We start from the raw sequence: 12495 nt of genomic DNA, 5'->3' as shown, positions 1-12495 counted from the left end.
TTTTCTTTTAATCACTTCTCACCATGCTTTTTATTCCCTATTACTACTGAGGTTGCAGAAATATCTTCATAAGCAATGTGATACTTCAGGGTAGAAAGACAAGGAGTGGAACCGAAAGAGTAAAGTACTCAAATATTTATTTCTTATAACTTCAAAATGAAAGTTTTATCCTAAGTGAAAGATACTCTTACATGCTCCGTTGGGCTCCCTTAGCTGTATATCTTTGCAGACCACTATGTTCCTTCCAGTATATAAAATTAGTTTTGTTTTATAGCAGATTATGAATGGAAGACTATGCATTCTCTTGCGTCTGTGAATCATGTTTTGTCTTGGATTTGTTTGTTAATGGAAAATTCAGTAAAAGAATCAGTTTTGGTTTTCTTTTTTTTTTTCTTTTCTTTTTTTTCCATCTTGGAAGCACCAGTTGTTTGTTTAGAGGCTGACAGTCAGCTGGGTGAAATCAGCGTTTGAAAGAAGTAGCTGGCAAAAAAGCTCTGTGCAATATTAATGTGTTTAGGAAAACCACTGGAAACAAAATGTTTATTGCCTCTTTAAATGTATGTTTATATACAGCTTTAAGTGGTTCATCTTACTCTGTACACGCAACACTTGTTTTTAATTTTGTATTATCTAGAGAGCTGCACTAAGAAGTCACTCATTTAAAAAATGACATTTTTAACCTGAATGATTGAAATCCAGATTAGTGACTCAGAGGAAGAACAGAGGGGAGATTTTATTGTGCAAAACCTGAGCCACATGTATTAAATACTGAGGATGGTGTTTTGATTCTCTGAAAAAAATAACTTGTCTGTCATATTGGGTATATAGCGTTATTGCTATGGTGCTTGTTCATCTACCTCTTCAGAGATGAAATTTCACAGCCATATTTTACGTAATATTAGAGATAGCTTGAACCTAAGTCTGTGCCAAATTATGGTTTCCTTTTTGTTTTGGGATGCCTGTTCCAACTGTATGGGTTGAATGGCTGTTTTGGAGCAGGTCCCTTTACAGTCGCAGTGGGCAAGGTTCTGACAGATCTCTTGACAGGCACAGGGTAGAAGATGGTGATTTCTGGCGGTCGTTTATCTAGTTGGTGGCACAGCCCCAGCAGCATGGGTTAGAACGATCACACAGGCTTTTTTTTTTTTCCTTTCTCCCAGGCCAGAAGAAAGCTTTGGTTTCTAAGGATTGGATCTAGCAAAACTACAGAATGGCTGACAGGAATGTGCTTTTTCCTCTTTTGAATGTTCATATAAGATTTTTTTTTCCCCCCCAAACAAATCCGTACAGTCTGTGCAGCTCATTCAAAGAACTGTTGAACTTCTCTTAAGATTATTTGTGGCGTGGGATTTTGGACAGGTTTTGTTTCTGTTGTTTGAAATCAGCACCTGAGCCTTGGCTAAACTCTTTGTAAAGTTTCTCAGAGTTTTTTTTCCTCCACTTAGACCTTTTTTAAAACTTCCCCAAAAAGGTTCAGGTTCTATCCCAGTATCGGCTGTTTCTGAAGCAGTCTCCTTATACGTAGCACAATTTTAGGAAATCGTTCTGAAATCAATCACAAAATGCAGAGTGGATGGTTCTTTTACAGTCTTGTCATGACAACACAGAAGTCCATGGGTAGATTAAATGTTAGAACCTGGGAATACATGGTGGTGGAGGGGAATGGCTAATGTGTGGTTGCGCAGGTCTCTGAAGAACATGTAGCACAGGGAGCCATGTCAGGGTAGTGAGTTCTGCACAAAATTGTAGATGTGATGAGGACTATAATATTTATATCTCCTCGAGGGGGGAGCACTACATTAAATGGAGAGCTACTGTAAAAGAAATCTGTCTGCTGTACTTACTAGGCTTGGTGAGAAGCTTCAGTAAGTCTCCTTAATATAAATTGACTTTGATTGGAGTATTGTTTTTATATTTCTTCTGTAAGTTCAGGTTCTTTTTCAGTATAAATAGTCATGCATCCGAAACATTTGAACTGGTATTCATCTGCTGTTTCCCTGTCTGAGAACTGCTATCTGATCAAACCAATATTTTTTAATTATGTATTTATAGGCAGATGGGAGAATAGTTTACAGTCAATGTATAATCTTCTCTGCAAATCTTGGAAAATTGTGTTGTTTTTTTTAATATTGCCTTATCAGTTTCTTTTTTTTATTACTGATGACTTCATTCTGTTTGAATTCAATGCTTCAGTTTCTTTGGGGTAAACTAATAGATTATGTATGCGATATTTGCACAGTGCTGATTGAATTCATCTGGTGAGTTTGAATGTGGTTCATATATTCACATAATTGTCAGGAGCCAACTTTAAATTCAGAACTGTTTCATGAGCATTGCACAGGGCATCATATTCATCTCACATTACTCAGGAGTGGGTAAAACTTTCATGGTAAACTAGATATGCAGCTCTTTGAAAAGCTTTTACATTTGTGCCTATAAACAGTGATGGAGGGGAAAAAAAAAAATTGCTGTGGCGCTTCAACTGTTTCCTGAAAAAATGAAGGTGATGTACTGGATCTTCCAACCTGTTCCCCCCACCTTTCTAACAAATTCTGAACCTTCTGACCATTTTTGACCAGACTTGACAGGTGATTCGATGTTCAAAAGATACTGGATCAATGAGTTTCACGAAAATAAGCAGCCTGCTAGGGAAGCCCAGGCGAATGCCCTTGCTAGGGAGAAACGCTGCGGTGTGAACTCAGTCCCATTACCGGACACCAGAGAACCCACAGGAGAGCAGCACAGGAAATCAGACTTCATGGAGCTGCTTGTTTCCACAGAGATTATGCTTGTGTTTTCACACTAATCCAGATGGATAGTTTCCCATGTGCTGCTATCTTTCATTCAAATGTTCCTACTCATTCTCATGGTTAGGGTTTGTACTTTAATATGGTGTGGCAGAGGTTTGCCAAAGAAAAAGCTGTCAGGCCCAGTCTTTTAATACATATAATCAGCTTGATCTCTGCAGCACCTCCTTCCACTTGCTGGCTAGATGGGTTTAAGCAGAAGGAAGTTCACCTACAGGAGATCTGCAGTAAATGAAGCACAGGCTGCTGTCACTGCCTCTTACAATATATATCTCAGATTTCATTTTAAAAAGGAAAAGAAAACCTTTATGGTATTTTCCGATTACCTCTTCAGCCAAAATACCTGGAAGTAGAAGGCGGCCGTTAGGGGGTTACGTGGCCATTAGGCCACTGATGGCAGGTGCTAATGCAGTTTGCAGAGAGCTGCAGGGCGCCAGATCGGCCGGAATCAAACTAGAGCCATTGCCTGTATTTCAGCATTTCTCTCTTTTAGCTAGTGCTGCTCTGAGCAATGATGTTGGCAAAGCAACAGGGACAACACTTTGGGCCTTATCTGTATGTTAGCAGCCCTAATTAAACGCTTTATCTGCACTCACAAGTAAAGTCAGGGGATTTCACAGGTATTGTATTGCTCATGAGCTGTGGACCAAGCTTCACTGTTCTAAGTGATAGCCTCCATTAGCTAGTCTTCAATTCCAGTGTTTTGCAAACAGAAAATTGTTCTCCACTATTTGACAAGAATTCATGCAAGGAACAGAGGCATTTATCTGTGCAAGGAGTCAAGGGGAAAAGGGAATGTACTTTTTTTTTTCTCAATAGTCCACAGAGTTTGTGCAAGCTTTCTGCACTGCCTTGGCAGATCACGAAAAAATTTTGTATGCTCTGGAAGAGTTCGGCAAGTCAGCCAGAGAAGCTTGAAGCCTCTGGGACTTTGTAGAGTAAAGGGGCTGGATAACTTAGGATCCAGGGAAGGCAAGTAATTTAAGGGTTTGATTTTCCATGGAAACATATTGATGCTGCAAGTAAACACTTCCAATCCTGGCCTCATATTCAGCTGCATTTGCACCCTACATGGAATTTCCCTTCATTGGTGATTAGTTTCCAACTAATCTAGATTGCTATTAGACACTAGAAACTACTTATTCTCAAACTGATAGGTTTATGTCCAATCTTTTGTATGTGCTCTCCAAATTCAGTTTGCTATGCAAATCCTGTAAAAGGCTTCCCTAGATTCTGGCATACTTATAGTGGAGTGCAGTGTGACAAGATGCTCCACAGAGTCTGTGCTTATGTGAATAAATCTGTATCTCCATAGCCCACTGTGGTGAGGCAGAGGTAAGGTTGCAGATTAAGAGAGTATATGATGATGTGCTGCAATAACAATGGTCTGAGGTTAGGAGTGGTCACAAATACATTCTACAACAATTCCCTATGGATGCCAGTAAATGCTACCAAGCCATACAGTCAGTATTCACCCCAGTGCTGACTAGAACAGGGTTGGAAATAGCTGCGGGAAATCTTTAATTTACTCATTTTCAATGTGGCTGTATTTTTTTTTAGTTCTTGGACATTTTCAGGATTTTTTTTTTTTCTTTTTTAATCCTTCCAGGTATAGCTTGAGCTTCCACAGTTGTGCAAGTCCAGCTGTAAGGTTTTGGAAGGCTCACCAGGGTCAAAATCCACAAAGACAGGCATGTGTTTAACTTGAAAAACTAAGCAACGCCACTAGCTTTACCCTGGCAGTTTGCAGTGTATGCAGTTCCGCATACAAGTGAGCCTTTGTGGATTACCTAGTGGTTTACTGTTTAATTACCACTTTAAAAAAATGGTGTCAAGATTTAATAGCATGCTTTCCCATCTCTCTTGCCTCCCCTGTATTTTCATGGGTGATGTTTTAGTTCCTTCTATAATTGGGAAGGAGATTGTTTTTTATGAGATAAAACTTCTTTCTGTGCTTCTCTGTGAATATAGTCTATTCTTCACCTTGAACAAATGTAATTTTAGGGAAATTCCACATTTAGCGTGGGAGCAAAGGGAAACATTTTTCTGGCAGCTTATCATCATCATCATTATTATTATTAAAATATGATAGCCATTTATAGCTGCTCATAGGAATGTTAAAAGTTTCCTTGTGCTCCCCCATCTGTCTGCATCCATCTGTTGTCTCTTGTCTTGTACTGCAATTGTTAAGTTCTTTGGACAGGGACAGCCTTTTTTAAAAATGGGGATCAGGTTCACAATTAGCAGCTTTATTAATATGAGAAAGCAAAAATAAGGGTGATATGGGCCAGTGGGCACTATGCAAGTCAGGAGAATCAAACGCTCACAATCCATTTGTCTCAGGTGTGGCAGTTCTGTGCCTATGCTCATGTGGGTACCTGGTGTTAGATAAGTGTGTACATATGAGTTTATTTAGTATTTTTTATTTTTCTCAGTGGCTGTGCAGGTGGTGGGAATGCTGATCGTATCCAGAAGTTACGGAAGGAGTACCATCAGGCCAGGCGCGAAGGCTTACCTTTCTATGAGGACGACGAAGGAAGAACACAGCTGTCTGATTATGACCAGCGTTGGGTAGGTCCGCAATATAATGTAAAGTGCTTTTGTAGCCTTCAGGGTTAGCAGAAGGGGCTGATTTGTTTGTGTTTTCCAGAAATCCTGTGTCAGCTTAAAATGAATGTGGGGGCTTTGTAGAAACAGAGAAATCCTTAACGCCAGCCCACCAAAGAAAACATTAATAACACGAAAACTTGGCTAAAAATAACTTGACTGTTCACTGTGTTTGATTTAGGCCCAGGTTTCCTCTCTTTAGGCCCAAGATACACAATTGTTGCCAAACTTTGTCATGTGTGGTAGTACCAAGGCTTTTCAGCAGGGTTTATGGTGCTCTGGCAGTTCATCCAGTGATTCCCTGGGTTAAGGAGAGCGTTAGCAGAGCAGACTCTCACTCTGCTTAGCTGCAAAGTGAGAGGGAGAAAGCAGAGGCATGTCTGCTCCTGCCCTTCCTTCTGCACGCTGGAGAGTAGCAATCTGCTCATGATGCATCCTCAGTATTAAAGTATCCTCAGCATAAAAAGTATCCTTTTATAAAGCGAAAAATGGAATGATTTGCTTTTCTCCCATCAAAGAATCTTAAAATACACTACCAACACTGTAGAAATGTTACAGACATTTCCTATTTTACATCTAGGAGTCACACTACACAGAGATGTATTATCTACTGCACTACTGATGAGTAACCTATGGTAGAACCAGAGATTAAACCAAGAGTGATGGATTTTGGAATGCATTAAGTATGTGCAACAGCTATAGTCTATGGGATCACAACAGCGGCACTCAAGAGCTCCACCTGAGCAGGTTTCAGAGTTGGACTCTATCTCTTTAGAAGTAATTATAATCAACCAGCATTCAAAAATGTAACTTTGATCAGATGCTATTTATGCTAGATTTGAAATTTTAGTTTAAAAAGAGACAGAATTATGTTAAAATCTTAAGAATCTAAACACACCTGAAATTTGAACTATACACTGTTAGCTTTAATGTCCTCCAAACTATCATTGTGAATGCTGAAGTGAAATCTTCAATGATTGGGGTTGCAGTCCAAAAAAATCCTATGCGAGACTAGGCTTTATTGCAGTCACAGAGAGATAGAGTTAAAAGGGGTGTTTTTACATAAATTATCAGATATAATTTGTTCATTAACCCCAAAAATGTTGTTGTTTATATTATTCTGATTCAGTTACCAGAAGTGTCACCTTCAGCAAAATAATTCTTTCCATAGAACAGTTAGCTTTAATCTACTGCCTTAAATTTTGTGACCCAAATCTGGGAATCTGTGTAGCTGCCATTCTTGTTCTGAATAGCTTTTGTAAACTAAAATGAGAATATGCATCAAATGTGTCTTTCTTTTGCAATTGTATGGCATGTTGAGTGTCCTGACAGAGGCCCCAGACTGGGCCAGTGGTACCTCTTCAGCAGCCTGAGGATTTTTACTTCTTATCTGAAACTGATAAAGCTTTATTAATCCTCCGAGGAGGTTGAGATTTATGGTCCAGTGTAGTTTCCCAAGATTCACAAAGGTTTCTTCTAGGTAATCTTTTTTAAGCCTTTCCTATTAGGTATAATGCCCAGAGATTACTGATTTCCAAAGCTTTGCTTTTCCTGTGAGGCAAGTTGTCCTTAATCAGAGCACCTGAAAGGGAGCTTTAAGTATCTCAATCTTGAACTGATTAATAATAGTGGCACCAGGATTGTTTCTTTTTGTCCTTCCAATGCAGAGTATTTTTAAATGTTTTTGTTGTGAGGAATGGCAGTCCTCTCAAAAAACAGAGTTTACCTTGAGGGCTTTAATACTCTGAAGTTTGTTGCTGCAACAGTTCCTCTTGTTGAAGTAGTTTACAAATTTCAAAGACTTCTGGTCTCTTTACTGCAACAATATCATCCATTGATCCATCCAGCCTTGCTTTCATAGGCACTGTCTTTCAGTCTGGAAAATACTGTGGCCCCAGCTTGCTCTCTTTCAACTCCTGGCTGCAATTTCTACTCTGACATGTGTTTTACACTTAAAATATAGATGTTACATCAGCCCATTCAGATGTAAAAGAAGAAACAAAAATAGAATCAAAATATTAAAAAGAAAACAAGTGTCTCCAAAGCATCTTGCCAGGAAAGTCCTCGAGATATTTTATAAGCGATGCAGTCTTTCCTACCTCAGGCTGCTGACCCTCAGCAGTACTGGAGTAACACAGATTGAACAACAGCTGATTTTTTCCACCTTTACTTGTCAGTGAAGAGACATGCCGTTGACTAATTACATAATTGTAAATAAATAAAAATTTACTCTCATCTTCAGGATGTCAGGTCTGTCTTTAAAGAGTCGAAAGACAGCTGAGGAGGAGGAGAACCTTCTGGTGTAAGTTTTCTTCCTTCCCACAGGATGTTGTGGCATGAGGGAAGTTGCAGCTGGAAAGGAGATGCTGGGTCTCCTTATGTATTTTTAATACTCGATTAGTTCTTTCTATGCTTTTCTCAGTCAGCTGTTTTACCTAAGCCAGCTTTCCTATAAGATGTCTTTCTAATGTACAGCAGCTGCTGTAATCACTTCCCACCATCTCATGAAACATGCAGATAAGTTGGGAAATAACAGAGGATAATTTGAGAAGACACTATCCCATCGCAAATCAACAGCCTCAGAAATGGACCCTGGGTCTTGTCCTCCAAAAAAGTATCTGAGAACTCATGAGGCAAATTTCTATCTGATAAAGCTGACATTGACAAGTGGCCTTTAGCTGACACTGTAATGGGACAGAATTTCTAATAGAAGGGGTATTTCTAACAATCTACTTTTTTTTAAAGCGGGATAAATCAAGTTAAAGTGCAGAGCCGGCTGAAAAGCTAGCATTGTAAGGGAAAATGATCTCATGACAGGCAATTGGGATCCATAAATGTTTTAAAAATAAGGTCAAAAATTCATTTTAAATAGGCCTGCTATTCTCTCATCATCCATTCCTCCCCCCTGCATCCATTTTCCATTTCTCCTCTGTTCTTCTCATCTGTTGCTGGATGAATTTCTTGCTCTCTTGCGCCTTCATTCTGCTCTCCCTTCCCACAGTCTGTTCTTTTTCTTTTTGTAAGTAACTGAATAATTCAGTTTAGTGTGTCTCCATAAACAGACACATGTATATAGCACTGTCTGTGCTATACAGCCAGATCCTTTGAAATTCTTTTCCAGCTCCTTTGTGCTTTGGTTTGTTGTTGAGTTTTGCATGCTTTGGACTCCTCCCCGCCCCCACCGACCCCTTTCAGGTTTATAACTAGGATAAATGATAAGTCAAATTCTGTAGGGTGGATCACAAGGTCTAAAGTAAACCTCAGCTAGTTAACCAAAGGACAGGTTGATGATAAGTGTAAATATTGTCTAGGAAAATGAATGCCCGTCGTTTTCAGTGTAATGTGAGATTACCCTAAAATTTTCTGACAGCTACGGTGTATTGGGAAGTATCAGCGCAAGACAGAGTTTAGGCATATGCGTATGTACTCAAGTCTTAGTGGGACATCAGGTAGTGAAAGTGCGTATGAACATACCCTATACAAACCTAAGCCGGGTCTACAGAAAGAGGCGTAGTGTGTTTATGTAGTATTATCGTACGCTGCAGCATCAGTCAGAATCTGAAAGAACTATGTAAGCAATAAGCTCAGACAGCCTCCCTAGGAGTTGGAGGGCTTTTTCATGGGGCACTCTTTTTTAGGGCTTTAAAGTCACAGACTAATAACAGATCATGAGAAATAGAGAAGGAGCTGTCAAGCTAAAGCCGTGAAGTTAGCATCTGCACTTGTATTTAGGGACATTTAAATAATGAGGAATTAATCATCTATTTGAGGATTTACTTGGATTGTCTTACAGACTTTGTACAAATCCAGTTACTTAAAACATCAATTCTTCCCTGCAGGGTGGCAGTAAATCCTTGAAACTTTATCTTTTTTTAATGTATGCTCAAAGAGTGCGTGTAACACCAGCCACATTGCAAATAGTTCTTCCACCTGTGAGTGACCACATCGGCTTCACTGTACTGAACTTTAATGTTAAGTGGTTCTAAAAGCCATTTTCTTATTTGCAGATCAGATTTGCTAGCTGATAAATAACCTAAAGATACAAGAAAACCTGTCTCTGGATACTAGCTGTGAACATTTCAATTGAAACAAATCTGTAATGTACTGAGTTTTGTCAGTTCCCAGTTGAGAGTATGAAAAAAGAATCATGCCTGTCTGTGTTAAAGGCCAAGTACTTTATTGTGTGCCTGGCAGGGATCCAAGCCTAAAAATCAACCAGAACAAAAAAAGGAGCGTTAAGAACTGCATTATTTTTCCATAATGTGTCAAAGGGTTCTACGCTTGCTTCAGGATGAATAAGGAGCTGTTTGTACTTTTCATGATCAATTAATTCCAGGTTCAGGATGTTGCATTTCAAATAGGGTAGGTTCCCAAAATGCACAGACGTTTGTGTTGGACCATGGTTAGAAACCAAAATTCCAACTTCTAGAATAATAACATTCCTGTCTTCTAGCGCAATGGGAGAAGCTGACAATTTTATGTACTATGTGAAACCATATAGCAGAAACTGCTGTGAATTCCAGACTTTCTGAACCCACAGACTATTAGTAGAAAACATTGAATTTAAAAAAAAAAAAAGATACAATAACTTACTTAGAGTATAGCTGCTTTGAAAACCATATATCAGAAGTATTTGTGTATATGTTATTAAAATATTAAGAGAGTATGTGAAACATTTTATTAGGCAGTATGGTTAACTTAGCAATCAAGAACTTTTTATGGTCACTACTTATCTCTGTATAATGTAGGTTTCAGATAGGGGTGTATTCTAAAGAGCTGTTCAAACTAAGCAGAGAGATTTTGAAATTTACAGGCTGGCTTTTGGGGGAAAATTATTTTTGAGAAATCCCTGCCAAACCTCATGTGAAAAATAAACTATTCCAAATGGCACATGCAAGGAGAGCCAAATTCAATTCCATTAATACTAGTAATAAAGAGTGACTCTTATAACTTGTTTGGAGTCATTCCTACTTACACAAAGGTTGAATTTGGCATAGATTATCTGAACCAGAGGGGAGTCTGAAATGCTCATGTCTTCATGCTAACACTATGTACACACTCTTATTTACAAGGGAAACAGTTCTGGTGCCATATGTCATCTTATCAAAGCCCACTGGTCCTGTTTATACCCTACAATATTATGTGAATTCCAGAAATACATCATGCCATCTATTCCACAAGGCACCTCATCACACAGCTGCTTTTTGTTGTATTTCAATGCAGAGGGGGTGATTCTGAGGGGGACAAACACTAAGCATTTCTCTTACTTCATGCAAGTAGTTGAAGGAAATCAGACAAAAACATGCAGCGCTGCCAGGCTGTGGCCATCCTTGCAGGCTCGCAGCACTGAGAGGTTCCACATTAACACATGTGCCAGCGGTCACGTCCCTTGTAGTTAGGAGAGGTTCTTCTGATGTTGCCCAAATGGAGAACTTGAGTGGGGCATTATGGAGATCATGACAGCTGCCACAGATCATGTTGATATGATATGAAGGGCCCTAGAGGTTTTCTGTTGTATATATTTTGCCTAATTTGCCAATATGTTTAGAGAGGCAAGAAACAAACATATAAGTGATAATTATATTGATGAGGGGGGTTCGCAAACCGGTAATCCATGCTATATAGGATGCTGAACAGTTGCATTTGTGCACAAAGGCCACAGCTCTGCAGCTTTTATCCACAGCTGAACAGGCACAGAAGTAGCCTTTTCAGAGCTAGGCTATAATCTGGCTTCACTGCAGTTCTGAGTAGCATGGTAGGTGGGTCTTTGCAATTCGTTTCGGTTTGGGCAAGCTTCTGCCAGTATAGGCTTTAAGAGTTTTCTGTCTGCTTGTTGATCACTCCATAGATAGGTGACTGTGTGGCCACTTTCCCTGAGCATGTGTACATGCTGTCAAATCTCAGGCCAGCATCACACAGGGAAGGTGGAAGAAGATTGAGATTTTAACACTGACCGAGTCTGTGTATGTGGGGTTGCTAAAGCTAATACTTTGCATTTTGAACCTTCCCTTACCCTCAGTGATAGGTACTTCTCCATGACAGCTTGGTCCTGACCCCTAGCAAGTCAGTGCCCCACATACCATAGAATCAAATACAGCTGCTCATGGGTCTGACTACAAGCAGGGGAAAAAAGTAGGTTTCCTTTTAAAATTGACCTCCTCTTCCTCAGGCCATTAGTAAGAGGTCTGCTTCAACTTCTGGAAAGGGGCCCCAGTTACAGCAACGCTCATTTTTTAATCACGAGACAAGTCTGTAATGCCATTGAAATTCATGTCTGAGGCTAAGCATGTGCTTAGGTATTTATTAGATCAGGCCTGAAATTGGGCCTCAAACTTGACCCCTTCTTAGGCACAAGCTTTTGCCTTTACTACCAGGTATCTGGTACATTTATCAAATAGATGCTGACACGGTTGATGACTTTTTGAATTCTCACAGCTTAATTTCCCTGGGTTATGTTCTTGTTGCTGATTAAAGAGAAATCTCTTCTCTAAAAAATACTGATGATCCAAAGAGTTGCCTAGCTACTGTTGTCCCAGGCAGCACCCTGTTTCCTAAAGATGCTGGTGACTGTCCAGCTCTGCCTGCTAGGGATAACATCCCACTAAAAGAGATAGCAGTTTTGACAAAGGACTGCAAAATTTGTCCATTTAACATAATGGAAAGCAGAATGACCTCGGTGAGGCAAACGGCAACGGTTGCTCAGCATGTGCAGAGCAGGGTCGAGCTTGAAAGAAGCTGGGTCAAGCAATACAACTATGTCATTGAGGCTGTTACAGAGTACAATCTTTTATTTGTTATAGTTAAGTATGTGACAGAAGGCAACTGAAATAATGGACTTTTGATTACTTTTGATTTCTGGATTGAGTTCTTCTATTGTATGTCGATGCAGCACTTCTCATTATTGCAGCACAAGATCTGAGGTGGAGGCCTTGGGTCTTCTTAGGTTTTGCTGAAGTTCCTCACTGCAGAACAGGTTAGCAGAACTGCTTGTTAAATTTCATCCTAGGCGCAGTTGCAGCAGTCAGGGTGTCGGAGCTCTGGCTACATTGTGGTCTTGCAGTTAAAAAACACTAAAAAGTTC

At 39.7% G+C, this 12495-nt stretch overlaps 1 protein-coding gene across 1 annotated transcript in view; it reads left to right on the top strand.

The window, feature by feature from the left end:
* The window catches only part of PARD3B (par-3 family cell polarity regulator beta), a 397127-nt gene that overhangs the window by 343608 nt on the left and 41024 nt on the right, over window positions 1-12495 (top strand). Inside the window, exon 21 of the mRNA XM_035893042.1 lies at window positions 5243-5378. Within this exon, the coding sequence (XP_035748935.1) occupies window positions 5243-5378 (136 nt within the window). The remainder of the gene's footprint in view (window positions 1-5242; window positions 5379-12495) is intronic.

This window comes from Egretta garzetta, unplaced genomic scaffold, assembly GCF_000687185.1.
Source record: "Egretta garzetta isolate BGI_Z169 unplaced genomic scaffold, ASM68718v1 scaffold474, whole genome shotgun sequence".
Taxonomy (NCBI): Eukaryota; Metazoa; Chordata; class Aves; order Pelecaniformes; family Ardeidae; genus Egretta; species Egretta garzetta.
Note: the sequence above shows the minus strand (reverse complement) of the source record. Positions and strands in the feature narration are given on the sequence as shown.